Genomic DNA, 25,118 nt, shown 5'->3' with positions numbered 1-25,118 from the left:
TTTTTAAATAAAATTTTCCCATATGTAATACAATTAAAAATTGAGTCTAATCAGATTATAATCAGATTGAGTATAATCAAATTGAGTCTAAATACAGTTTTTAAACCTGTATACAAAATAAACAACTGTTCTAAAACGAAAAGAGAATTTGGAGCAAATTGTTTTGGAATTTTCAACAAAGTTGTTGCTGCTTATTAAAAAAGATCTTATTTTGCTTTATGCCGACTGGAAGTTGTTTTTGTTTGTTGCTTCATTTTTGTACAATTTTAAAAAGTTGAACACTTTAACTTCGCTGACATTGCAGGAATTTTGATATATTTTGCGATATTGCAGGTATCTTGCTTTAATTTCCAAAGAAAGGTCATTATAGATCATGAGTTAAGAAATGAATTTTCAGTTATAACTTGCGCGACATTTACGGATTAGATCTTATCTAGATCGACGAACCAAAAAAGTTAACATAAACAAAACAAAGATTTCGCATCCAGCGGCGTGTAGCCATTAATCTGACTCAACTATTAGCGGCTGTTACATTTTTTCAGTCTAAACTCAATAGTTTTCAATTCATTTTCACCAAAACGAATTCACAAGTTTCAAAACGGAAATATTTTGTAAACAAATAAATTAAACACTGATTTTTATAAACATAAATATCAAATTTGTTTATGGGGAGGATTATAATCAGATAACTTTGTTTCTATGATAATTAGAAAAAAAAACTTGCCCAAATTTCAGTTTTGTCAGCTGAAATTGTTTCTTGTATATAATGGCATCCAAATTTTACTCATGGATTAACCCAAAACGAACAACGGGAAATCTGCTTCTAATTTTATCTTTATTTCTTTTCTTCATGTGGTACACCAGAAACTTACCAAATATGGTAGCATCCAAAATCGAATCCCTTGGCGCAGATGAACACGAAATTTTCCATTCACGTTCAATGCAAGCGTCAAGTTTTGACTCCTGTTTTCAAACGAGGAGTTTGACTCCTGTTTTTGTATCGCCGAGTTCAGTTTGCCCTAAAAAATGGGCACGAAATCGAAACACAGTTTGGATTTTAGAGACCAAACATAACTGGGCTAAAAGTAGGAATTTATGTGCTGCCGAAGCGATTGCCAGACAGATGCCAAAATGGTGTGTGAGGTAAGGCACTTTAAAATTATCAAAAAACCCACAAAAAACAGAGTTTAAAGCTTATGCTTGTCTTGATGAGGTAATTCACTAAAAATTGTTTTGTTTTTTTTTAATGTTGATATCATGATGTATACCTTGTCTAGGCCTCGACAAATTTTTAATATCTGCTTCGAATTTTGTTTTTCTAGTTCGAAAAAAAAATAGTTCAATCGTTAAGCTCAAAAATATGAGCTTCAAAAGTTTTTTTGTTTGTTCCCAGTTTCGCGGAAGATTTTACAAAATGACCAACACAAACATCAGAAATATTCTTCAACGTCAACTTCTAAAGCACTGTTAAAGTGTTTTAAACCAAACTTAGGTTATAATACTTCATAGTTTTTTAACCTTTTTTTTCTAAAAACTACCTTATTTGTTATGCTTTGATTTGTATCAAGCAAATTCGGGTTGAGTACGAATTCCTACAATGTAAAATCAACTCAATTTCTCTACAAAAGGGTCCCTAGATTATGATCGATTATTTCCATAAATTCTCTAACCAAGGCCATTGAAAACATTTTGCCGATTTTCTCCCCTTCTGATCTTTAAATTTTTCAAACTAGTTCTTTGCAACCTCCATTGACAAAAATTGAAAATTTAGAACAACACAACTCTCTCAAAGTTTACTCTTCTGCCGTGTTGATTAAGAGTAAATAGCTCACTAATAACTATTTCAATTAAGCACTACAAACACCACATATATCAAAGATTTCCATCTTTATTAATTGAATTCAGTGAAATTATTGACAATGTTTTCAATTTTTCTATTTCTTCAATCAGAGAAGATTTCATTGAATAATCTTAATTCCTCTTATTTTGTTAGACAAGTTCGTTTTCAACCATTCTATTTTTTTAATTTTGGAATTTCCTAAATGTTTTGTTTGGGTATCAGAAAATGTAGTGTTTTGATTAAGATAAAAAAATATAGCTAATAATCTTAACAATTTTATGCACACGATTTGCGCATTAGAATTAGTACTTGGATTCATGTATCAAATTTTCTCGAATTTTCTTATGTAACATGTTGATGTCAAGGCGAAATCTTGAGACATCTATCTTGAGAAAGAGGTTTCTGTTCGGTATGATTTTTGCGGGATAGTCTTCTGGGCTACAGCTTGGAATTGACTTCATCGTTCTGCACTTAAGCTTGCGGTATCTATTCGATATCTTTCCAGTGTTATTGGATTTAAAACATCCTCTAAGGCAATTAATTCTTTCTGGAGAAAAAATTTTTTTTAATATCTCGAGATGTCATGAACTACTGGAAAACTAAAACTGAAACAAATTCGTCTGCCTTTTCTATGGATAACAAAACCTAAGGGATAAAGATACCTTTATTTAATTTTTCGGCAAAAAATTTTCCAACAAGCATGCACTTGATAATATATTTTTTTGGTTGCAGCGTACGTAGGACAGCTTAATTGAATTGCGTTGTTGCTTAAAATGCGTGAAAAAATTAACAGAGCAAAAAATGAAATAAGTTATTTCCATAGAATTTTCATATAAAGTGGCAAATTTAGTTGGCTCATCCGGATCGACTCTTATTGAGTTTTGCAAGCTTTCCTATTGCAAGGTCTCACGTCATAACGTTTTCTTTTCAAAAAATTGATTGGTATCCGCCTTCCTGGTGTCAGCTTTTCCTGAACGCCCTGTTTCGGTTTTTTCATAATTTACAGATGTGGAATGGCTGGAACATAATGCAGAAATATTATAGGCCTAGTTTTATTTGTAGCTCACAATTGCCATACGTTAAAAAATATGCGACCTTCGTTATAGAGTAAAATTTCAATGCAAAACCGTATCGATTCTCAAGATTATGAATTCAAAGCCTGTGAAAATTACTTAGACAAAGTTGGTCCAGTTGCTGAATCAGAAAACCAATATTTGTCTAAAATTTGTCCTCGTAACTTTTACCGATATGCTCCATGAGTCAGCTTGAAGTCACTGACAACTAAAAGTAGTTTGAGATCTTCTGCGAGAATTTCGAAGTCACTTCTGCAGAGACACGGAACTTTACGTATAACTCGAAATTTGCTACTTTAAAATTGACGAAATTTCGTTTTAATCGACTTCTGGTTATGTAAATAGGAACTTCAGCCATTTTTATATTTGGCTCTGGAAATTTTCGGCATTTTGAAATGTGCACATGTTTCAAATAATGGTTAGGTTACTCTGCTTGAAATCACTGAGAGTCTCTGGCGTTTATCGAGGACCACGAAGCAGATCAAGATATTGAGTCCGAATTTCGAAGTGACTTATGCAGAGTGACAAAACCATTCATAAAACCATTCACAAAAAGCCCACGTTTTAATTTGATTAATGTCAACAGAAGTCAACTTCTGGCTAATTAGGAATTTCTGGCGTTTAAGTTTCTGACACTGCAGATTTCCGGCATTTTAAAATGGCACGTGAGTGTTTTAATTGTAGTTTCTGTTCAGGTTGCTAACTGTTAACTACAGCGAGGGTGCAGATATCAACTATCAGGGGTACCTAGTACAGCAGAAGTATGACAACTTGAGACTAGGAACTTTGGATGTTGATGGGATCCTCTCAAACACCCCTCTTGTCAACTTCAGCAGTCCAAGCTATCAGAAGTCAAAGTAAATGTTCAAAACGTTTGAAAAAATTTGAACGTCAATGTATCATTGGGTAGTTCTTAACCGTAAAAGACATACGCATAAGAGTACCATGCAAAAGCTGAGTCAAGGCAATCTTGCAAAAGCTATGACTAAAATTTTTCGCCGGGCTGTCACCGCCGTTTCAGCACACTTTTGAAGAAAAATGTGTTGAAATCGCTGAAATTATGAACGAAATGCGTTGAAAAGCGCTCAAATTTTGAAAATGTACTGGAATGGCGCTGAAATGTGCTAAAAGTTTTTTAAAAAACGAGCTGAATTCCGGCGCAAAAACCTTTCGTAATATGAGCTGAGGTCCGTTGAAATTAGCTCATGAAAATTTGTGAGAAATGTAGCGAATTTTCAAAACTTTCGGCAAAGATTAATTAATAATAATGCGCTGAAATGCGCTGAAATTTTATGTGTCAGATTTAAAGCTAACGAAGCAGAAGAAGTTTACAAATCAAATGAGCGAGTTATCGATGCTAACAATGCTTCCGATTATAGCTTACATTTGGAATTGCTTCCTTTTTCCTCGCGAACAAAACTTGTATAATGATTTTTATCAGCCAATGTGAACAAACGTCGCTTGTTTGAATACTAACGATTAATAGTTCATAACTCTACATGTTACCATAAATTGATCATGGGCACAAAAAAGAACAGCGCTGCCCGCGAACAGAATACTCTGAACTGTAGAGAAAAGTAGACAAATGAGTTCATGTTGTTCAGATATTACATAACGAATTTGAGTGACGCCCTCCGTCTGTGTATCCTGTACAAATATGGAGGCATCTACACTGACTCAGATATCATCACATTTCAGCCCATTGACCTGTCCCCTAATTACGTCATCAGGCTAAGAGGGGGACAAATTGGTAGGTACTCGTCTGATTGAACTTTCGTGGCTATTCTGGTCACATCAGAATAGTTGAAAAACTTTTTGTTTGGTTAGTTACATCATCTGGATAAGTTTTATGACTCTCCAGTGCCCGAAGTAAATTTTTGGGGGCGCTGATGAGTCATAGAACCCCCTCGATTTTCCATTATTACCTCCTCGTTAACTCAGCGCTAAATTAGTCTTAACTATTCACTTTTTTTGGCAGCATTTCAGAAAATTGACTCTGCGTTTCTTCAGCACCTAACCCAAACTTTTTCTACCCTAAGTCACACTTTTTTCAGCACAAATTTAGTACTTTTCGCAACAAAATTTACCCAATTTTTAAGCGTCAAAAACAAAAATAGTGTTCTTCGTATATATATCATGAAATTTTGTACAAAACATTTATATTGCAAACGCCAGTTTTTTAGGTCCCTTTTGTGCTGGAAAATTTTCATCCCGCCTCTTCCCAACTCAACAAGATTTTTACCGTAAAAAATTCATTTGATTGAGTGTTTTTGTTCTAATTTGTCACCTTTTTTCGCAATAGATGTTCATAATTTTTCAATTAGACAGAAAAAGAAGGAAACCAAATCGATAAAAATAGCGAAAAAATCCTCCCATTGCTAGTTGCAGGTAAAGAATGCAAATTTCAGATTTGAATTTAACCATATAATGGCTGCCGAGAAAACCAATCTGGTTTTTGAACAGAATCTTAACTTAAAAAAACTCAAGAACTCGAATTACTTTTAATCTAAATGAAGACACTTTCAATATCAAATTAGCATTTATGCTTTTGTTTCTTCTTTTTAATATATTGTCAATAACTATATATGTTTACTAACATTCCCACTGGTTATGAATATCTGTTGGCGTGGTCTTGATTTTTTTGTTTTTGCGCCGTAATAAGGTGCCTAAAAATGCAGAGTTGACGTTTTGAGCACCGTCTAGTTTATGATGTGATTATTTCAGGGAACACAGTGATCAAAGTGTCGAATAGTGGGAAGGAGTTGATAATGAAGGCGATGAAGAGAGGCAATTTGCAGTACAGGGGTGATCTCTACACCACACTCATGAAGGCATTATACACTGAAGGTAGATTTTTCTCTCACACCGCGGAGGTCTCTCACGCTAAGCAAAGTTAAGCTTTTTACCTTAACTTGCCCAGGTCGAGGTGGCCAGACCGAATTAAGCTCTGATCAGACCATCTTCGAGCGCGCACATGTTCTCAGTGCGCTCGAATTACATGGTCTGGAAAAGACTTCGATCGCACTTTTGTCTGGACAATGGTCTGTAACTTGTCTGATTAGAGGCCAAGAGGCCAGTTTGGTCTGTTACGGTCTGATTAGAGGCAGTTTCAAGCACACAATATTCTGATTAGAGGCTGATTCAGATGCACACTAGTCTGATCAGAGGGCAAGTCGAGCGATTTTTTTAAGGTTTTTTTTGCTTTTTTCTGAGAGATGTTACTTCTGCTAAGAGTCAACAACGCCGTTTCGAACGCCTTTCAGTCTGATCAGAGGAGGTATTCGAGCGCACTTGAAGCGCACACGGAGCTTCGAGCGCACGATAGTCTAATCAGAGGACAATTCAGTCTGGGTCGGTCTGATCAGAGGTTGTTTTTGTCTGGGACGGTCTGATCAGAGGCCATTTCGGTCTAAACCTCAAGCTGGGTAGCTTAAAGTTAGGTCAAATTTACTACAGCAATAAGGTAAATAATTAAATGAGTTTAATGCAAAGATGAAACTTTTTTTTACTGTAACCGTTAAAGTGAAAATTTACGGTAATTTAAAGGTAGGTTGAGATGAATTTATGGTCTTGTTAAGGAAATGAGGCCTTTTTAAGGCAACAGAATCTTAAGACAAGGTAAGTTAAAGAAGGGCAGATTTAGCTTACCACTTGAAGTATGATGAAAATATTTTTAAAGTTTAAAATTATCTTATATTTAATTAGTGCGTAAGCACCGCGAGTAGAAAGAACTCGGTGCTAGAAAAACCTGATTTTGGATAAGCTCGAGAACGCATAAAATTCTGGCCAATAGTCTACACAAAGCCTCACTGAAGAAGAATTTAATTTAGAGATCGTTTTACATGTCACTTTGGTCTTGATACGAAAACACTTGCGAAAAAGTTTTGAAAAATGGGCAGCACCAGAGTCATAGATTTTCCCATATACAGGGCCAGTTTATTAAAAGTGAAAAAACGCGGTTCGAGTATAGGTTACGTGACTCACTGAGACAATCTGGCATTATTCGAAAACTAGAGCAGTTCCAGATGTGAGTCAGGTTTTGGAAGTTACGTAACGCTGCTTGAAGAAAAAAACTTGCGTCTTTAAAGAATCTGGCATTGCTCAGATCTGTCATTCTCTAAGTTGCACGTGCGCGTTTTTGATCGGGGTTAGGTAACTCTGCTGAAATTGCAGTGCAAGTTTTAAGTGACTACTAGCGTCATGTAAGGTATAAAAAAAATGATAAATTTTGCGAGATTTTATAAGTAAACACTACACCCCATTACAATGAAACCGTCAAAGTTCGCTAGGAAAATTTTGTTTGACCAATTATGATGTAAATAGATTTGAATTTTTCAGGGAAGTTTTAACTCAGGGAGATTTTCCTAGGTTGAGGTCCAAAACGGAAGCAACGTTTTCCAGCCCGCAGATGAACACATTAGAGGAGCGTCGTGTGTTTAAATTAGTCTGGAAACATCGAAAAACGCACGAAAATTTGAACATGAACGCTCGGAAGTCTGGAAATGATTGCACGAAGTCTGGACATGAGCACACAAAAGTCTCGACGTGCGCTCATGTTTTTTGTGCGTTCTTATTTAAACTTTTCGTTGCTCTACAGTTTTTAGTGAGCTCATGTTTATACGACAGTGCGTTCATGTCCAGATTTAAGTGCACTTCTAATAATATTTTCGTGCGTTCCTGTACAAACTAAAAAATATCACTAATTGGAGTTTGCAAGTTTCTATTGAATATAAAGACCAGTCCAAAAATCCTTTTTATATAGTCTTTTTTGCAACTTTTGTCACATAAACATCTTATTTAGCAGTAGGAAAACAAACATTTTTGGCTACGGCGAGCATATTTCAAAGTATTCAGCTACCAATAATAGGAATACAGTAGTAAACATAAAAAAAAGCCGAGACTTTTTTTTCAATTACGCGTTCAAAGTTTTTGAAATTCACATAAATAGACAATATCACATCGATTGCGGATAAAGACATAAAAGAAAAGGTCGACAGAGCGAGAAAACGCAAGACACGAGCAGCCTGAGATCGAACGACAGAGCGGAGATCAAAAAAGAGAACCCCAGAGCGTGGTAAAGTTAAGCAAGGAAAAATTAGGATGCCCAAAAGGAATACCACCCGATTGTAATTACGTTTTAGTTAGAAATTTTTGCAAAAAATGATATCAAAAATGCAAAAACTATGTCTTGCTTCTAGACAACTTAGACTAAAGTTTGTTTTTGCTGTCTTCTTTACTTAGAATGTCAAACAATGTTAAATTTGGGCTGGTTTCAGCAACTCCTGTACACGATGAAGATCCACTATTTTTAAGTTATGTTATTTGCTAAATTGTCGAAATTCAGCTCAATTAAAAATGCTATCAAGGAATGTCCAAAAACTTTTTGTTTAAGAGTCTAAAAACACGGGTAAAACTCCGATTAATACTCCTCATCTTGAACAATCCCTTGACCAGTGAAGATCCACTATTGGCAAAAAAGTGGTATGTTAGATTTGTAACATTCCGTCTGAAAAATCTATTATTATATACCTAGACAAGCTACAGAAAAATGGTTTCAGACTCTAATTACACTGCGAAGCGTCTATGTTGTTTTTGGCAAACTCTGAATATCTTCCGGGCGGTTAGATTCTAAATAGGACATAGGCGAATATCCTTAAAAACTCGTAGACACCAAATTCTTTCCTAGACAAGCTAAAACTAAAATTTGTTTGTGTTTCATAGTCCTCCTACAGAAGGCAACGTCCATACCATGTTTGGTTTAATTTGATCAGATCAATGAAATGACGAAAATACACTGTCTTTCAAATTAAATAAGCTAAAACTCTCTATAAATTCTTTTTGAGAAAAATCATATCAAGACTTTTTGTTGTTCCAGACTTCACATCCACTGGAAATACTCCATACCAGAATAAATTCAAATAGAAAATCTCCGACACGATGAACTTTTATTTTTCAAACAGGATAAAATCGAAAGTAAGTTTTTTTTTGAGGTCTGGACATGAACACACAAAAATCGTGTAAACACACAATGTTTTGGCGCAGGCACGAAACTGTGGGTATTAATGTACCAAATTCTGATCGCAGATTACGAAACTCTGCTTAATTAGTTCAAGTTACTTGTGGAATTTTTAGCTCATAGGGAAGAAAGAGTTGTTCTGTCAGACAAAAGAAAAACAACTTTGGACCAAATTGTTTTCCACTAATATTACTGCTCTGTGTTTATGAAGGTTTTCCGAAAGTTTGAAGGTATAAAATTCTCTCCACCCAAGCTAAGTGCGCTGATAACCTTTATACCCCCCATGGGCTCATGGGCTATTTTTAACTCAGCAAGGTGCTATTAAAACAACAACAATAGTTTGTATGTCAACAACATAACCTGGGGTCATAAAAAGCACCGGGGTTCAAAACAGAAGTTTCACCATTTAAAATTTGAAAGTTTGATCTCAAATTTCCTTTTTCAGTGCTGGACCTTTGCATGTCCAAGAAGCGAGAGATTAATCTGAATGACAGAAGTGACGGGTTGGTGGAGAAATGCGGTGATTGGAGCATATATGGTACGTAAGACACCTGTTCACAATATGAAAAGGGTTCTGAGATTGTAGTTAAATCGTGTAGTAGTGAGAGATCGAGAAGTAAATTGGAGGTGGGGGAGATTAACAGCATTCCCTATCTTACCTGAAAATTTCTCCAAAAAAGTAAGAAATGATCTTCTGTGACCGGTGCTATACATTGGAGCTCGACTTTCAGAAAAAAACTTTCAAGTCGTGGTAATTATTGACATTAATTACATAGTTGAAGTCGCTAGTTAAAGATCAGCCAGGTTCCAAACGCTATCCAAACCTAGTCTGCGAGGTTATCTACTTTGTCAGTATGTCTGTAGATATGGAAATTTGGAGGCTATATATAATGATAAACAACCGTGTTCTGATGCAAGTCAAAGTAGTCGAGAGCTTCTATATTCAAGGCAATCTCTTGGACAAGTTTGGGTTCTAGCCAAACTTGAGGTCACCATTTCTTGCCGAAATTAAGCCAAAAACAGGGTTTCGTTATCCAGCTCAAGTCGCGGATTGTTTTCGAGACGAACTGTTGGACAGAGTTTTAAGTCGAGCGGTTTAAATTTTTGTACGCAGTTAAATCTTTTATACGTAATCTCTCTCGTCGCAAGCTCTTTTCATAGCCGACCTAACAACAGTCGATGTTTTCTTAAATCCTATGTCGACTTGTTTTGGAATGGTGTTTAATCCATTCCCGTTGCAGTGGCTATATTCAATGATTTATCGATAAAAAAAGTTGTTTATGTCCAATGAAAACTAAAAGCAATTGTGACAAGGAATTATATTAGAAACTTTTTTACTCTTTTTTGCCGCCGTTGCTTTATGAAGAGTTGAGAGGGTTGAAAGGGTTGCTGAACTTCATAAGTGACACACAAAGCAGCGAAATAAGTATAGTCAACATCACTCCCAACAAGTTTGTAACGGCTGCTCTCCTTGTGTTTCACAAAGAAAGTTTTACACCGCCCAGTTCGTTCTGAGTGGTTACAAAATCTGTCCGGATACTTCGTTTATGCAGTTCGCTTTTGTAACTGTATATCCGCTCTGCTGTACTTACCGTTGCATTAACTATTTTAGTTCGTAACTATTCGTTGATCTTAGTTTTTTCAACTATCAATTTGAACTGGATTGCTACAGATCACACAATACGGGATCTCTTTATGTATAACAGTTCAATCCGATAGAAAAAACAAATCGAAGACAAAGATATATGTCTAAGACCTGTTTGTGCAAAAATATTTAAATTTAAACTTAAGTTGGCTTTTGCTATTTGTACTCACAAGTTGAGAATACCAGAAGTTGGGGTTGTAACAGTTGAATTTCAGCTCCAATAATTCGTTGATGCAAGACACAGTAACAAAATTTACCGCTCAAGAATAATATTTTGAATACAAGACACAGTAACAATTTACTTCTCAGGAATATTTCTAGTTCAAGACACAGTAACACGTTATTTACTGCTCAAGACAATTTGTTTTTGCAATATTTTGCTGAGTTATACTTTCAGCCGTTTTCTGCGGCTACTACGTTGAGTTCTGTGTGTTGCTTTTGTTATTTCCCCCTTTTTCTCTTTTTTCTCACGTGACAAACTGTAACTAGAACTAGAACTATAACTATAACTATTAAATGACTAAGACATCAGAAAGTGTTTTGTTTCTATTTTCCCCGCCTATGCAAGCTTGTTATTCCTTAAGCTCAGCTCCAACATCGCCGGCCCTGTTTTCCTTCGTGAAAACATCTTCGTCCATTGATAGCACTGGAGCGAGCTTCACTACTGGTCTGTTGTAGTATCCATCTTTCGTTCGGATTGTCGCTGATCGAATTACTCCGTCGGAACCTTCAAAGGTTTCGATTATTCGACCCAGATTGTAATATCCACGTTTGTCACTGTCTTCCACTAACCACACAAGATCACCCTGCTGAAGACTTCTGTCCGTTGTGGTCTGCCATTTGTTTCGACTATTCAACGTTGGCAAGTATTCTTTACGGAATCTGTCCCAGATGAGGTCTGCGTAAGCTTGTGTTTGTAGGAACAGCTTTCTATGATCAACAAATTGCTCTGCACCTGATAGTTACGGTAAACAAAGGTTCTTGTTGCCAAGTAGGAAATTGTTTGGAGTAATAGCTTCTAAATCGGTAGCATCAGAACTGACTTGTGTCAGCGGTCTAGCATTCAGCGTCTGTTCAACAAGACACATCGTGGTTGACAGAACATCCTCCATGACTGATCGATTGCCCAGCACTGCGTACATTGCCTTCTTGCAACTCCTAACCAGTCTTTCCCACACTCCTCCAAAGTGTGGTGCTGCAGGTGGGTTAAACTTCCATCTGATACCCTGTTGAATCAGATGTTCTTCAATTCGAACCTTGTTCCATGCTGCTATATACTCTGCCAGTTCTTTTTCAGCTCCAACGAAGTTTGTCCCGTTATCGCTAATCACTTTGACCGGTTTATCTCTTCGTGCAATGAATCGCATAATTGCGTTCAGACAACAATCAGTGTCTAGTTTTGGTACAATCTCTATGTGTACCGCTCGTACAGTAAGGCATGTGAATAGACAGCACCAACGCTTTTCGTTTCTTCGACCAATCTTTACTGTGAATGGTCCAACATAGTCTACGCCCACATTCGAGAACACTGTTGATGCCACTAATCTTTCTTCAGGTAGATCTGCCATTACTGGTGCCTTTGTTTGGGCTTTTCCCTTTCGACATCTAATGCATTTGTTTTTGATCGATCTCAAAGCTTTTCGTATGCCTAGGATCCAGAATTTTTGCTGGACTATGTTTCTGACATGTTCAGTACCTTCGTGGTGATTATTCTTATGTTCATTTTGCAAGAATAATTCAACTACATGGTGCTTCCAATGTAACAGTATTGGATGCTTGGTTTCGAAGTTCAATTGACTTTTACCTATTCTGCCCTGGGCACGAATAAGTCCTTGCTGGTCAATGAATGGTGAAAACTGGAGGATTTTGCTGTTCTTTGGAATTTCTTTTTCAGTCTTGAGAGATTTCATCTCTTCAGCAAACTGTTCTCGCTGCAGTAGTCTGAAGATGCTTGCTTGTGCACCCTCTCTTTCTTCAACACTTAGTGTTTTTGTTGCCGGTTTGTGTTTTCTAAATACGCGCTGTACGTATGCCATTGTATTTACAAGTCGACTGAAATTGCTGAATCGTTCCCACTGAACAATCAGCTTCTCCTCTTCAACCTTTGCTGAGAAAACCATTTCGTCGTTTTGTTGGTCTGAAGCAAATGTTAAATTCAACTGTTCAGGCCATTCGTTCTCCCGTTGCTTCAACCAGGCCGGCCCAGTGAGCCATTCACTTCTCTTAAGTTCGTCAACATTGATCGCTCGTGTCCCGATGTCAGCTGGATTGTTAATACCACTCACATGATTCCACTGTGAAACATTAGTTGTATCCAAAATCTCAGCCACTCTGTTTGCAACAAACACCTGTTTCTTACGGTGGGAGCTATGAATCCATTGCAGAACAGTAGTGGAGTCAGACCAAAAGTTGCAACTCTGAATCTTCGATTCGTGCTCCTTCACTATCTGTTCTTTAAGTCTCACCGCCATCACTGCTGCTTGTAGTTCCAAGCGTGGTATGGAAATGTGTCGCATCGGTGCGACTAGGCACTTTCCGATTACAAATGCTAAGTCTGCTGAGTATTCTTTGGGCTTTGAACGTAGGTATGCCACAGCGCACATTGTGTCTTCAGATGCGTCGGCAAACACATGAAGTTCCCATTTGTCCTTGGCTGTGCTGATGTATCTTCTATCAATGCTGGTTTCTGCTACTTCTGGAAGCTGCGCCTTCCACTTCAGAAACTCTTCTTCTTCGTTAGGTTCTACTGAGTTGTCCCAATGTTGTCCCTTTTTGCTCCAGATGCTCTTCAGGAGTCGTCTCATATGGACACTGAATGGTGCAAACAGTCCAAGAGGATCAAACACTGAAGAAACTAGAGATAAGATCTTCCTTTGGGTGATTGGGGTCTCAACTTTTTTGCTTGTACCTCTACAAACCTGTAGATTATCATCGGTAATCGTCCACTGAAGCCCAAGCACTGATGACCCTTCCTGGCTGGGTTCTACTTCAACCTGCTTTGTTTTGCTGATTGATCTTAAGTCCTCTGGGATTGCGTTGGTTACCACGTCGCTGTTGGTGATCCACTTCTTCAGTTCAAATCCATGTTTTGAGAGAAGAGGTTGCAGTTGTTTGAAAACCTTGATTGCTTCTTCAGGTGTTTCGACTGACTTGATGAAATCGTCCATGTAGAAGTTGTTTTGGATTGTTTTTGCGGCAATTGGGAACTCGTCCTTGTTATCGATCGCTACTCGCTTCAGAGCGTAGTTGGCACATGTTGGGGAACTCTTTGCTCCGAAAACATGACGCTGATACTCGTAAATTTGCACAGGTTCGTTAATTGTTGGTCGCCACAGGAATCTCAAGCAGCTTTTATCCCGACCAGGAGCTTGCACTTGAAAAAACATTGATTCAATATCTGCGGTTAAGGCAATTGGTCCTTCTCGAAATCTGAATATTGTTCCGATCAATCCGTGTAGCAAATCGGGTCCGGCTAACAACTTGTCATTTAGGCATACATCCTTGTGTTTTGCTGCAGCGTTGCAAACACGGCGAACTTTACCCGGTTTGTTGGGGTTTAGTACTGGATGGTGTGGCAAATACCATTCCTTTCCGAAAGTGCCTTTGACTTCCGATTTACCAAGGATCTTCACAAATCCCTTTTCAACATCTGTATCAATTGACTGTTGATACAATTCTTTTAAATTTGGGTCTCGTTGGAACCTTCGTTCCAGTGAGTAGAGCTGACCAAGGGCTGAGCCGTAGTTGTTTGGAAGACTGGGTTCTGGTTCATTCCAGAGCATGCCCACTTCGTACCGCTCGCCTGTAAACTTTGTAGTGCTCTCTAGAAACTTCTGAGCTTGTTGCTCTTTCTTTGAGTGACTTACAACATTTATTTTGGAAGCATAAGTTTCTATGTCCCACCATGATTGGATATTTTCTGCCACTTTCACATCTTCTGTGAAGGCAAAATGACAAACATTTTGACTTTTCTTGCCTGTCATGGGACCACTGACTACCCATCCTAATTCTGTTAAGACTGCGAAAGGCTCACTTCGTGTTCCAATCTTATAGTCCAATGGACGTTGAATTTCGTAGGCATCTTGTCCAAGAATGATGCCTTCTTCCATCAGGTTGAATCTTCTGTTTGTGAGAACATTCAGGTGTCTGAATTTGTTCTTCAGTTCCTTGTAATCATATGTTGTGTTTCCCAACGAGATTGATGGGTGTGCAAACGCTTCAATTGAATGCACCTTTGAATGTAGTCCCTTTATTGTGATAGGAACATTCTCTGTCCTCAAATCTTGCGTCCCATGTATGCCAGCTATGTTTAAGGTAACGTCCGTGCCTTTGGCTTGTAGTTGGTCTTTGACACTTTGATCGATGAAAGATACTGTTGACCCACTATCGAGGAAAGCGTAGGTAGTCAACCTGTTACTACCACTCTGAACCGATACAGGAACTATTTGAAGAAAACTAGTAACTTGAATACTCTGGTTGATTATTGCTGCGCTTACGTTAACTGCGTGATTACCCTCGTCCATTCGGTTTTCTGAGTGTAGCAGTCTGTTGTGCTTTTTGGTACATCCGTTTATACCGCACAATTTGACTTTGCAATCTTTGATTGCATGTCCTTTTCCCAGACATCCATAACATAAGAGTTCTCTCCTCACTGCCACGTATCGATCATTCACACTCATGTTTTTGAATGATGGACAGTTCCAAATTTTATGAGTGCCATCGGCTAATGGACAGTGATCGCTTTGCGTCTGCTTGGTTTCTTGCAGGTTTGAACTTGCACTGAAGTTCGATGTCTTCGAGAATTGTTTTTCTCTATTTGCGTTGCGTCGGTCTTCTTCTTTGCGTTCCCCTTTAAACGCTGAAAACCCTTCATCAACGAATGCCATTCGTGATAGCCATTTTTCAAACATGATTAGATCAGGCCAGTCCTTGTCTTTGTCCAGGTCTTTGTCATCGACGTAGAACCACCATTTTTCTTTAAGAACCTGTGGTAGCTTATCAACTGCCATGTACAATGTCGAACTTGATTGCAAGTCACCAATACGTTTGTACTCTCTAAGCACGTTCACGAAGTTAGATACAATAACAGAAAAATTAATCAGGCTGGTTGAATCATGAGGTTTCACTTGATTAGCTTTTCGTAGGCTCTCGAGCTGCGCATCTATAATTACATGCGGTCTTCCAAATTTTCTTTCTAAAATATTCCAGGCAGCACTATAAAACTGTCCAGAATAGCCCATTCCCGAGATTGCAGATTTTGCTTTGCCTGTTAGCAGAGTCTTCAAATGGCTCATTTTTTCTGAGTCGGGAATCGTGCGTTTATCTACTGTTGCTATGAACATACTAGACCACTCAGGCCACTCCAGTGGTTTTCCGTCAAAATTGTTCAACCTCAATTTTGGTAAACTACTGCTTGAATGTCCAGTGTTGTAGTACCTTCCAGCTATCGGCGATATATCCCGCCCTTCAACACTTACTGAGCGTTCGCGAGAGTTTGGGTACCATGGGTAATGCCTCTGCTTATTCCGTTCAAGGCTGACGTCAAAGCGAGCTCTTGGTCGAATTGGTGTTCGCGTGTCTTTCATCGAATTCGCCCACTCCGAGACATCTTTCCCTTTTGGGGTCCAATTGAAAGGTGACTTGTCACGCGCCTTAGTCGATTGAGAACGTAAGTCATCTTTCTCCAATGCTGTTCTTTGCAATTGACGCTCTAGGTCTCGCTCTTTTTCCCGAAGCTGATGTTGCATCTCTAGTTCTTTCATTTGCATTTCTAGATCCAACCTCTTTCGATCAAATTGTGCTCGTTCGATTTGCAACTTTGCTTCAAATTCAATTTCAAATTCCTTCATTCGTTCTTCAACCCGAAGTTTCACTGAAGATGCTTCCGAAGCGTTTTCTGTATCCTGGTTGATTGTCCGTGTAACCGTATTCGTCGTTGCATTGCTTGTGTTACCATGGTTTTGGTTAAACTCTGGAATTCCAACATTTTGTTCTAACTGATGCACATTATTCGCAGGCGGTTGCTCTTCATTGGCATGAAGAGTTGACTGGCTTTGCTGGCTTGACATGTTTGTCTCTCCGTGGATATACGGTAACCACTCTGCGTTCAAATATTGAAAGTATTTTTATCTCTCAAGTTTGCGTTTTAAAGAAATATCTGGGTCTCGGAGAGTCTCAGCTTTCTTATTCACGAGTTTTTGAATGCTGTCGTCCAATTGCAGTATTTTCTGATAAAGAGTCTTGAGCTTGCTTGGTCGATCTCGATTCTCAATGAGCTGAAAACCTTCTTCCTGTTTTTCAATCCAGTTGTTTCGCAAGTTGTTGATCTGTCGATCCAAAACGCTTTGACTCTGTGACGGAGTCACTTCTTGTGTACTTCGCGACTGCAGCTTGAATCTCTACAGCTCCTTTGTTTGTTTGCTATAATTGAGTTTGCTCTTCAACGTTCCTATTCGCTTTGCCTAATTGGCTTTGCGTTGTTGAATTTCTCGTTGAGTTTTGTTATCGTTCGTCGATGACCTTTTCACTTCGACTGTTGGGTTGGACAGCAGTTTATTCCACTGTCCGGGTCGGCGGACCAAATGTAACGGCTGCTCTCCTTGTGTTTCACAAAGAAAGTTTTACACCGCCCAGTTCGTTCTGAGTGGTTACAAAATCTGTCCGGATACTTCGTTTATGCAGTTCGCTTTTGTAACTGTATATCCGCTCTGCTGTACTTACCTTTGCATTAACTATTTTAGTTCGTAACTATTCGTTGATCTTAGTTTTTTCAACTATCAATTTGAACTGGATTGCTACAGATCACACAATACGGGATCTCTTTATGTATAACAGTTCAATCCGATAGAAAAAACAAATCGAAGACAAAGATATATGTCTAAGACCTGTTTGTGCAAAAATATTTAAATTTAAACTTAAGTTGGCTTTTGCTATTTGTACTCACAAGTTGAGAATACCAGAAGTTGGGGTTGTAACAGTTGAATTTCAGCTCCAATAATTCGTTGATGCAAGACACAGTAACAAAATTTACCGCTCAAGAATAATATTTTGAATACAAGACACAGTAACAATTTACTTCTCAGGAATATTTCTAGTTCAAGACACAGTAACACGTTATTTACTGCTCAAGACAATTTGTTTTTGCAATATTTTGCTGAGTTATACTTTCAGCCGTTTTCTGCGGCTACTACGTTGAGTTCTGTGTGTTGCTTTTGTTATTTCCCCCTTTTTCTCTTTTTTCTCACGTGACAAACTGTAACTAGAACTAGAACTATAACTATAACTATTAAATGACTAAGACATCAGAAAGTGTTTTGTTTCTATTTTCCCCGCCTATGCAAGCTTGTTATTCCTTAAGCTCAGCTCCAACAAAGTTAGTCATAGAGAAAATCTGACACTAATCGAAAACCGCAACGTGTGTGCCATAAAGTCAAGGCAATTTTAGGAGAGACACGTAATTTGTTGAAATATAAAGTTCACATCTTTCAAATCTAAGATTCTAGATTTTGGCACTCCATAGATCGGGTATTTTTAATCGTTTACTGGCGTGTTTCGAGTTTTGGAACGATTGTAATTGCAACAAGAATTTATGCAAAGCATTAAGATGCCGTTATCATTTCCCTCTCAGAGTTTTTCGGTACGATTGTTAAATTCTGGGTGACCCTAGAATTGTTTGCAAAGATCCAATTAAACACGCTTGTGGACATTTTGCGCATACAGAGAGTCAGTAGTGCCAGAAGTTAAAATGTCAGCAGTTCCTACATAACCAGAATTCCAGAATAACCAGAACTCAATTCCAATTAGTCAGGCATTAAGCTTACAAGTTGCGTTTTCAAATCAAAGTAAAGTAACTCCGCAAAATTCACCGTAAAATCTTGAACGCGGTTATCAATAAAAACTATAAGTTCTCAGAGACCTCAAACAGAGTCACTTGCAACTTTCAATCTTGAAAATGCCGAATTCCGATGGAAGTCCACTTGTTGGATGGTATACAAGAACTGATGGTATTCTAACTTATGTAAATGCCGTCTGTGGGCGAAACTTAAAATTCGCCTCACTATTTTTCTTATTTGCATTGAATTAAGACTGTATGATAGCGCAGAAAACGTATACAAAAGCACATTTTTATTGAGCAGTAGTTTTTAAAATTGGATTTATCTGACTTAATGTCTAAGTCTGCTTTTGATTTTGATGCAGGCTTAATTTCTATCTTGGATTCGACAAAAGAAAAAAGTGTTCAGCTTCAAAATATAAAATGCATTATATACTATACATAAAGCAAGATATTGTCTTCAATAAGTTTTTTGCACTTTAAAAGTCGCAAAATGATGCGCGTTTCAAGAAAAAGTTACTTGACTCTGTATAGAGGTTAATGCAAAAGCAAATTTACGTAAAATATACTAAAACTATTAACATCGAGTGGCAAGAAGAAATGGCATAAAGTGTAACTTTAAATTAAATTAAAACACTCATGTGCAATTTTTAAATTTCCAAAGGTGTACAATTCCAGGAAATTAAAACGCCGGAAGTTCCTATATACATAGCTAAAAATTGAATTCCCTGAGCTTTCGGCTTCTTGAGACTTAAAAGTTATTCTAACAGCAAAATTAGCCCAGTCCCTTGTTTATCGTTCCTGTGTATCTTTCTCAGCATGTGCAGAGGCAGAAAAAATACTAAGTAGTAAAACTTATTTTTACCAATTATATAACAATCAAATAAAAAAAACTTTTGCGCACCCATAGGCATTCTATGCTTGACCAAAATTCCCTGGAAAAAAACGTTCGCTCCACTTGAGCGAGGTACCTCGACCGTTTCATGTCAGCCAATATTTAACCTCCTTCTAGAATTTTTTTGTCTTTTTATAAGTCGCAACCTGGACTAGATAGAGAAAATCAATGAAAAGATTCAGGTCCCGTAAAATTCGAAGCTTTAACTTATTGTCAAACTGAAGTTAAAGACACCATTTATTGTTTAGCGCAAGTCTAGGAAACCTAATTTTGATCGAGTCACTGTGGAGATAAGAATTGTTTGCTAATTATGGAAGATGGAAGTCCACTAGTTGGATGATATACAAGAACTGATGGTATTCTAACTTATGTAAATGCCGTCTCTGTGGGCGAAACTTAAAATTTGCCTCACTATTTTTCTTATTTGCATTGAATTAAGACATTTTTATTTGCATTGTATAGTAGTGCAAAAAACATCTACAAATGGACATTTTTATTGAGCAATTGTTTTTCAACTTGGATTTCTCTGACTTATTGTCTAAGTCTGCTTCTGAATTTGGTGCATGCTTAATTTATATATTGGATTCGACAATAGAAAAAAAAGTGTTCAGCTTCAAAATATAATATGCATTATATACTATACATAAAGCAAGATATTGTCTTCCATAAGTTTTTTGCACTTTGAAACTCGCAAAATGATGCGCGTTTCAAGAAAAAGTTACTTGACTCTGTATTGAGGTTATTGCAAAAGCAAATTTACGTAAAATATACTAAAACTATTAACATCGAGTGGCAAGAAGAAATGGCATAAAGTGTAACTTTAAATTAAATTAAAACACTCATATGCAATTTTTAAATTTCCAAAGGTGTACAATTCCAAGAAATTAAAACGGAAGTTCCTATATACATAGCTAAAAATTGAATTCCCTGAGCTTTCGGCTTCTTGAGACTTAAAAGTTATTCTAACAGCAAAATTAGCCTTCATTTTCTGCTTGATATCTAGTACTGAGCAAAAATTCAATTTATTACATTAACCTGTTATACGACTGTTATGATCGCAAAGATTTTTGTTTAGTTGCGTAGACAAGCCGTTAAAAAGAGTTTTAAGCTCTTTTGTTCTAATGTCGTTCAGCTTTTTCTGTTTGGAAAACTGCATCGTATCAGGCTAAAGTTTCTCTCTTCGTTGAGCGCTCTCGCATTCATGGTCACATCTGTCGTGCAAGCCCAGTAGTCGGTTGGAGAAATTGAGCAACTATTGAAGGGTTTTATTAAATCATGGCTTAGCTACCGAATCAAATCGTTGTTAGTATCCAGTGTGTTTATTTCCATTTTCGTCATTGTGAATTTTTGCGGGAGTTGGTAAAGGCAAGATCTTGTTGGCAACAACATCAATACGTGATCAAAATATTTCTCAACTGATTTCCAAAAAGATCCTTTTGCTTTTAGGCTGAGAGATTTTACTCTCGCAAGCTTGTTCAAGCTAACTGCTATTGCTCGCCTTACTAGGTGATTTGTACAGCCTTGTCACGTTTAACAATTTCATTTTGACTAATTGACTGAAACTTAATCCAAAAACCTTATTAAGATGTCGGATCTATTCTGTTTGCCCCCCCCCCCCAGTGTTTTTTATGACCCCCCAGTTATAAATTATATGTTGTTATATAGCACACTACTATGTAAGAAAACAGCACGTGCGCCTGGGGGTCATAAAAATATTATGCTCTTTAAGCTGGGGGGGGGGGGGCGAAACAGAATAGATCCCAGATGTCATTCAGCTCATATTCCAAGAGTTTTTTAAATTCTGCAGCTCTCATTCGTTCAGGTCACAATTCGGGAGCTCTTTGTCGTGATAAGAAACCAAACGACAGAAACGACACTCGAACTGACAAACAGATGCATGAGTTACTACATGAAGAGAACTGTTCAATGTTCCACTGGACCCAGACATACTTTGGTCGTTCTAGAATGTTCGTGAGCCAGAGTTTGGATCCAGAGACACTAATGGCCAAAATGAGGGCACACTCTTGTACTTATGTGACTACGATCAATGACATATTTTAACATGATTTAACTCCACTTTTAACGTATTATCTACTGTCCTATCTCATCTATGTAATGACAATGGTTTATATTGTTTTTGAGTATTTTATCAGATTAATTTGATATATGATAATTTGTTTTCACACTTTCTTTAAAAGGGTTCAATTTTTTTATCCAAAATTTTTCCCCAGTCTCTTGTTTATCGTTCCTGTGTATCTTTCTCAGCATGTGCAGAGACAGAAAAAATACTAAGTAGTAAAACTTATTTTTACCAATTATATAACAATCAAATAAAAAAAATTTTGCGCACCCATAGGCATTCTATGCTTGACCAAAATAGCCTGGAAAAAACGTTTGCTCCACTTGAACAAGGTACCTCGACCGTTTCATGTCAGCCAATATTTAACCTCCTTCTAGAATCTTTTTTGTCTTTTTATAAGTCGCAACCTGGACTAGAGAAAATCAATGAAAAGATTCAGGTCACGTAAAATTCGAAGCTTTAACTTATTGTCAAACTGAAGTTAAAGACACCATTTATTGTTTAGCGAAGTCTAGGAAACCTAATTTTGATCGAGTCACTGTGGAGATAAGAATTGTTTGCTAATTAATGATTTATATGTGATATCGGTCGGGCACTAGTGATAGTGATAAATTTCGGAGCGCACAAATTTTTGTTTCGAATGCGCGAAAGTCTGGACATAGGGTCCTCCGAACGCATGATAGTCTGGACATGAACGCACAAACTATAAAATTTGGAGCGCACGAATTTTGATTTGGAACGCACGAAAGTCTGGAAATTTGAACGTACGAATGAACACACGAAAAATTTTGAACGCACGATAGTCTGGACATAGGCACTTTCCGTCTGGGAGGGTCTGGACATAGGCACTTTCCGTCTGGGACGGTCTGGACATATCGACTTTCGGCCTGGCACCTCAAACTGGGCTGTATTTTTCCTTCCTAGCATTGGTTAAGGACCGTCTTTTAAAAATCCCAATTCCAGACTACGGTGGAACGTTTTTCATTTTCAGGTTGCCCAATTTTTCCAAAATTTAAACTCTACAAAGAAGAAACAGCACAAAACAATATATAGAAACCAACCAGACGGCCTATATGAGTTTTGTCGGATTCGTATGCAGCAATGTTTTCCTTTGTACAACTTTTTTCTTACAGCGGCCCGAGTGGAGACAAGGTGGTGAACTTAAAAGAACTTGCAAGTTTCTATCAAGTTCTTCTTTGTTTATGCATCGCCATATAAGTTTTTCTTAAAATTTCTTATAAGTTTACCGACGACCTTTTAAGTTCTTACAATTTCATACAAGTTATTTCAAGTCAACTATCTAAACTTTACAAGTTCTTACAAGTCAACCATTCAATTTAAAAGTTTTTAGAAGTTTTCCATTCGATCGTACAAGGCTCTCACAAGTTGTCCCTTCGTCTCGCCTAATCTCTGGAAAAACATGAGAACTTATAACATAAGTGTACACATATTTTGCATCGACACATATTTTTGGAAAAGGAAAACATCAGAAAACTATTAATCTAAAGCATCAAGAGAAAAATCCTTCAATCTTCATTTTTGCTTCCTCTTCAGTAGTTCCTTAACAGAAAATTTTTTGTTTATACACACACACGTTTTATTTTTAAATAGCAACATATTCTTGACGTTTTTATCAGATGAGTCAATGACATAATAAGATTTGAAAATGTAAATGAATTAAAATCCCAATTTCTACGCTTATAGTGAAGTTTGGAAGAAACTTACAAGACAACCATCAGATTTATAGGTTCTTACAATATAAAAGTCTGACTTGTAAGTTCTTACAAGTTAAACATCTGACTTGGAAGTTGTTACAAAATAACTATCTTTCGTAAATTTGTAAATGCTTTCAAGTTAGCCGTCTTGTCTCGACCCGGGGTACTGGAAAATTGTTTTACTTTTTTGTAAGAATACACGGAGTAGAAGAATTTGGTTGGGTTTACTGATTATATCCCATTTTACTTTTTGTCCTCAGTTATCATTAGTGACTGCTTTTAATAAGTTGATGTCAGGCTATTTTAAGCTGTTCGAAATTTTCAGTTTTTGATGTTTGAAAAGATCTCCATCACATTTCATCTCTTTGCTTCTCGCTTTAGTCAAACTGAATCTCTAAAGGGTCACACGATGAAGAATAAATAGCTAGAGAAATAATCCCTGTACACTTTTGATGTTCTCAATACAACTGAATAATTTTGTATTTGTTGTGTTGCCAATGTTTACGAGCTGTTTGAATCTGCAGCCTTTAATGACCCCAAATGATTAAAACTCACTTATTTTACACCACATATCGTAGTACTGATACTTGTCATCACTTGACCAGGACCAATGAGACCTACTGATGACCTGTCCAGTAATTTTAATATTATATCCTATCATTCGCATATCACGAGAGTTGCCAAAAAATGTCCGTTCTACTTGAAATCAATATGTAATTTTTATTATTAAAAACCACATTGCTGTCGAGTTAACTTTGTTAATTTATCTATTGTCGTTTCTCAGTACTCAATGGCTTGAGAACGAGATTTACTGAGATTACGAAAGTTTGTGTTTGACCTGGTAGTTTGAAAATGTTCATCTGCCGCGTAACTTTCAATCGAAGTTACCAATAAGTCTTCTCGCTTTTAGCCGATATAAATTTCACCCTTATGAAATCACCACTTGTGAATGTGCGCTGATCAGACTTCATAGTTTTTCTAAACAGTTGCTGCCGCAGTTTATAGTGAGAGTGAATTTTAGGTCTATTTTTTATTCCATCTTAATAATAATAATAAATAATAATATTTTTACATCTTTAAATTGGTTGGTCAGTGCAAAGAGGAAATAATAAATGAAGTAAGCATCGGGGGGAAATTTGGGGAGAGTTTTGGATTTTGAGGCAGCGTATGTCGTAATTTTCAGAGAAGCTGCCCGCTGTCACTTCTGTTGGTCCCAGCTTCTTCTCGTGAAAAATGGCAAAAAGCAGAGTAAATGCTCTTTCTCATTCATCCGCCACAGATAAGTTACAAACACAGGCAAAAACGGCAAAAAAATTGATAAAAAAATGTATTGTTAGCAGAAATATTCCAAAAATGGCTGAAGCTCTTGAAACCAATGCCCTCAAAAGGAAATTAAATATCTATTGCTACTAAAATCAATCCAACAAAAACAGATACTCGGAAAAACTTAACTGGTTCATAAAGGTTGAAAAATTCCTCAAAAAAAATTTACAACAAACTTTAAAATTTTGATTAAAAAGCACTATAATTACTGAAAATTTCGCTATCCTCAAAATTATTTTGTTGTCGTCAAAAAATATTCCGTCTCGAAGCCAAATAACTCGTCTCGAAGCCAAAAACAGATTAACTGGTCCCTAAAGTTAAAAAATTGGAAAAATGGCCAAAAATTTTTCAAAAACATAAAAACAACGTCACATTTTCAATGAAATTCGTCCACATTCCTAATATTACAATCTTCAAACACATTTTGACTTTAACTATCCAGTAACTCAACTGCAGGCCCCAATTACTATCTTTTATGCACAGAAGGCAGAAAACTCAAGAAATGACAAAAACTTTTCAGAAAACTTTTTTTAACTAAGTTTGTATTACCAAGACATATACCTTAAAAACAGGCATGAAAATAATTTCTAGCTTGCAAAAACCTTACAACTACTAAAAGTTTAATGCAATGTCAATATACGTCCCGTTTAAGAAAATCTCAATAAAAGACTATTAACAATAACAGAACAACTTTCTAGTC

The 25,118-nt window shown here is 37.0% G+C and overlaps 1 protein-coding gene across 1 annotated transcript; it reads left to right on the top strand.

The window, feature by feature from the left end:
• Window positions 1-558: 558 nt before the first annotated feature.
• On the top strand, window positions 559-21,477 carry LOC142340719 (uncharacterized). The gene is made up of 6 exons (XM_075391418.1): window positions 559-1,143; window positions 3,609-3,770; window positions 4,518-4,663; window positions 5,638-5,760; window positions 9,375-9,467; window positions 21,123-21,477. Exons 1-6 carry the CDS (start codon window positions 767-769, stop codon window positions 21,359-21,361), a joined length of 1,140 nt encoding a protein of 379 aa, XP_075247533.1. The 5' UTR covers window positions 559-766; the 3' UTR covers window positions 21,362-21,477.
• The last annotated feature ends 3,641 nt before the right edge of the window (window positions 21,478-25,118 follow it).

The sequence above is a fragment of the Convolutriloba macropyga genome, chromosome 6, assembly GCF_964194025.1.
Source record: "Convolutriloba macropyga chromosome 6, txConMacr16.3, whole genome shotgun sequence".
Taxonomy (NCBI): Eukaryota; Metazoa; Xenacoelomorpha; order Acoela; family Convolutidae; genus Convolutriloba; species Convolutriloba macropyga.
This window is presented reverse-complemented; position numbering and strand designations above follow the sequence as displayed.

Excerpts from the sequence above, each read along its gene's own strand:
- LOC142340719 (XM_075391418.1), top strand. The coding sequence starts at position 767 with ATGGCATCCAAATTTTACTCATGGATTAACCCAAAACGAACAACGGGA. Across the intron at positions 4,664-5,637 it reads GCTAAGAGGGGGACAAATTG|GGAACACAGTGATCAAAGTG; the intron begins GTAGGTACTCGT and ends TGATTATTTCAG. Across the intron at positions 9,468-21,122 it reads CGGTGATTGGAGCATATATG|GTCACAATTCGGGAGCTCTT; the intron begins GTACGTAAGACA and ends TCATTCGTTCAG.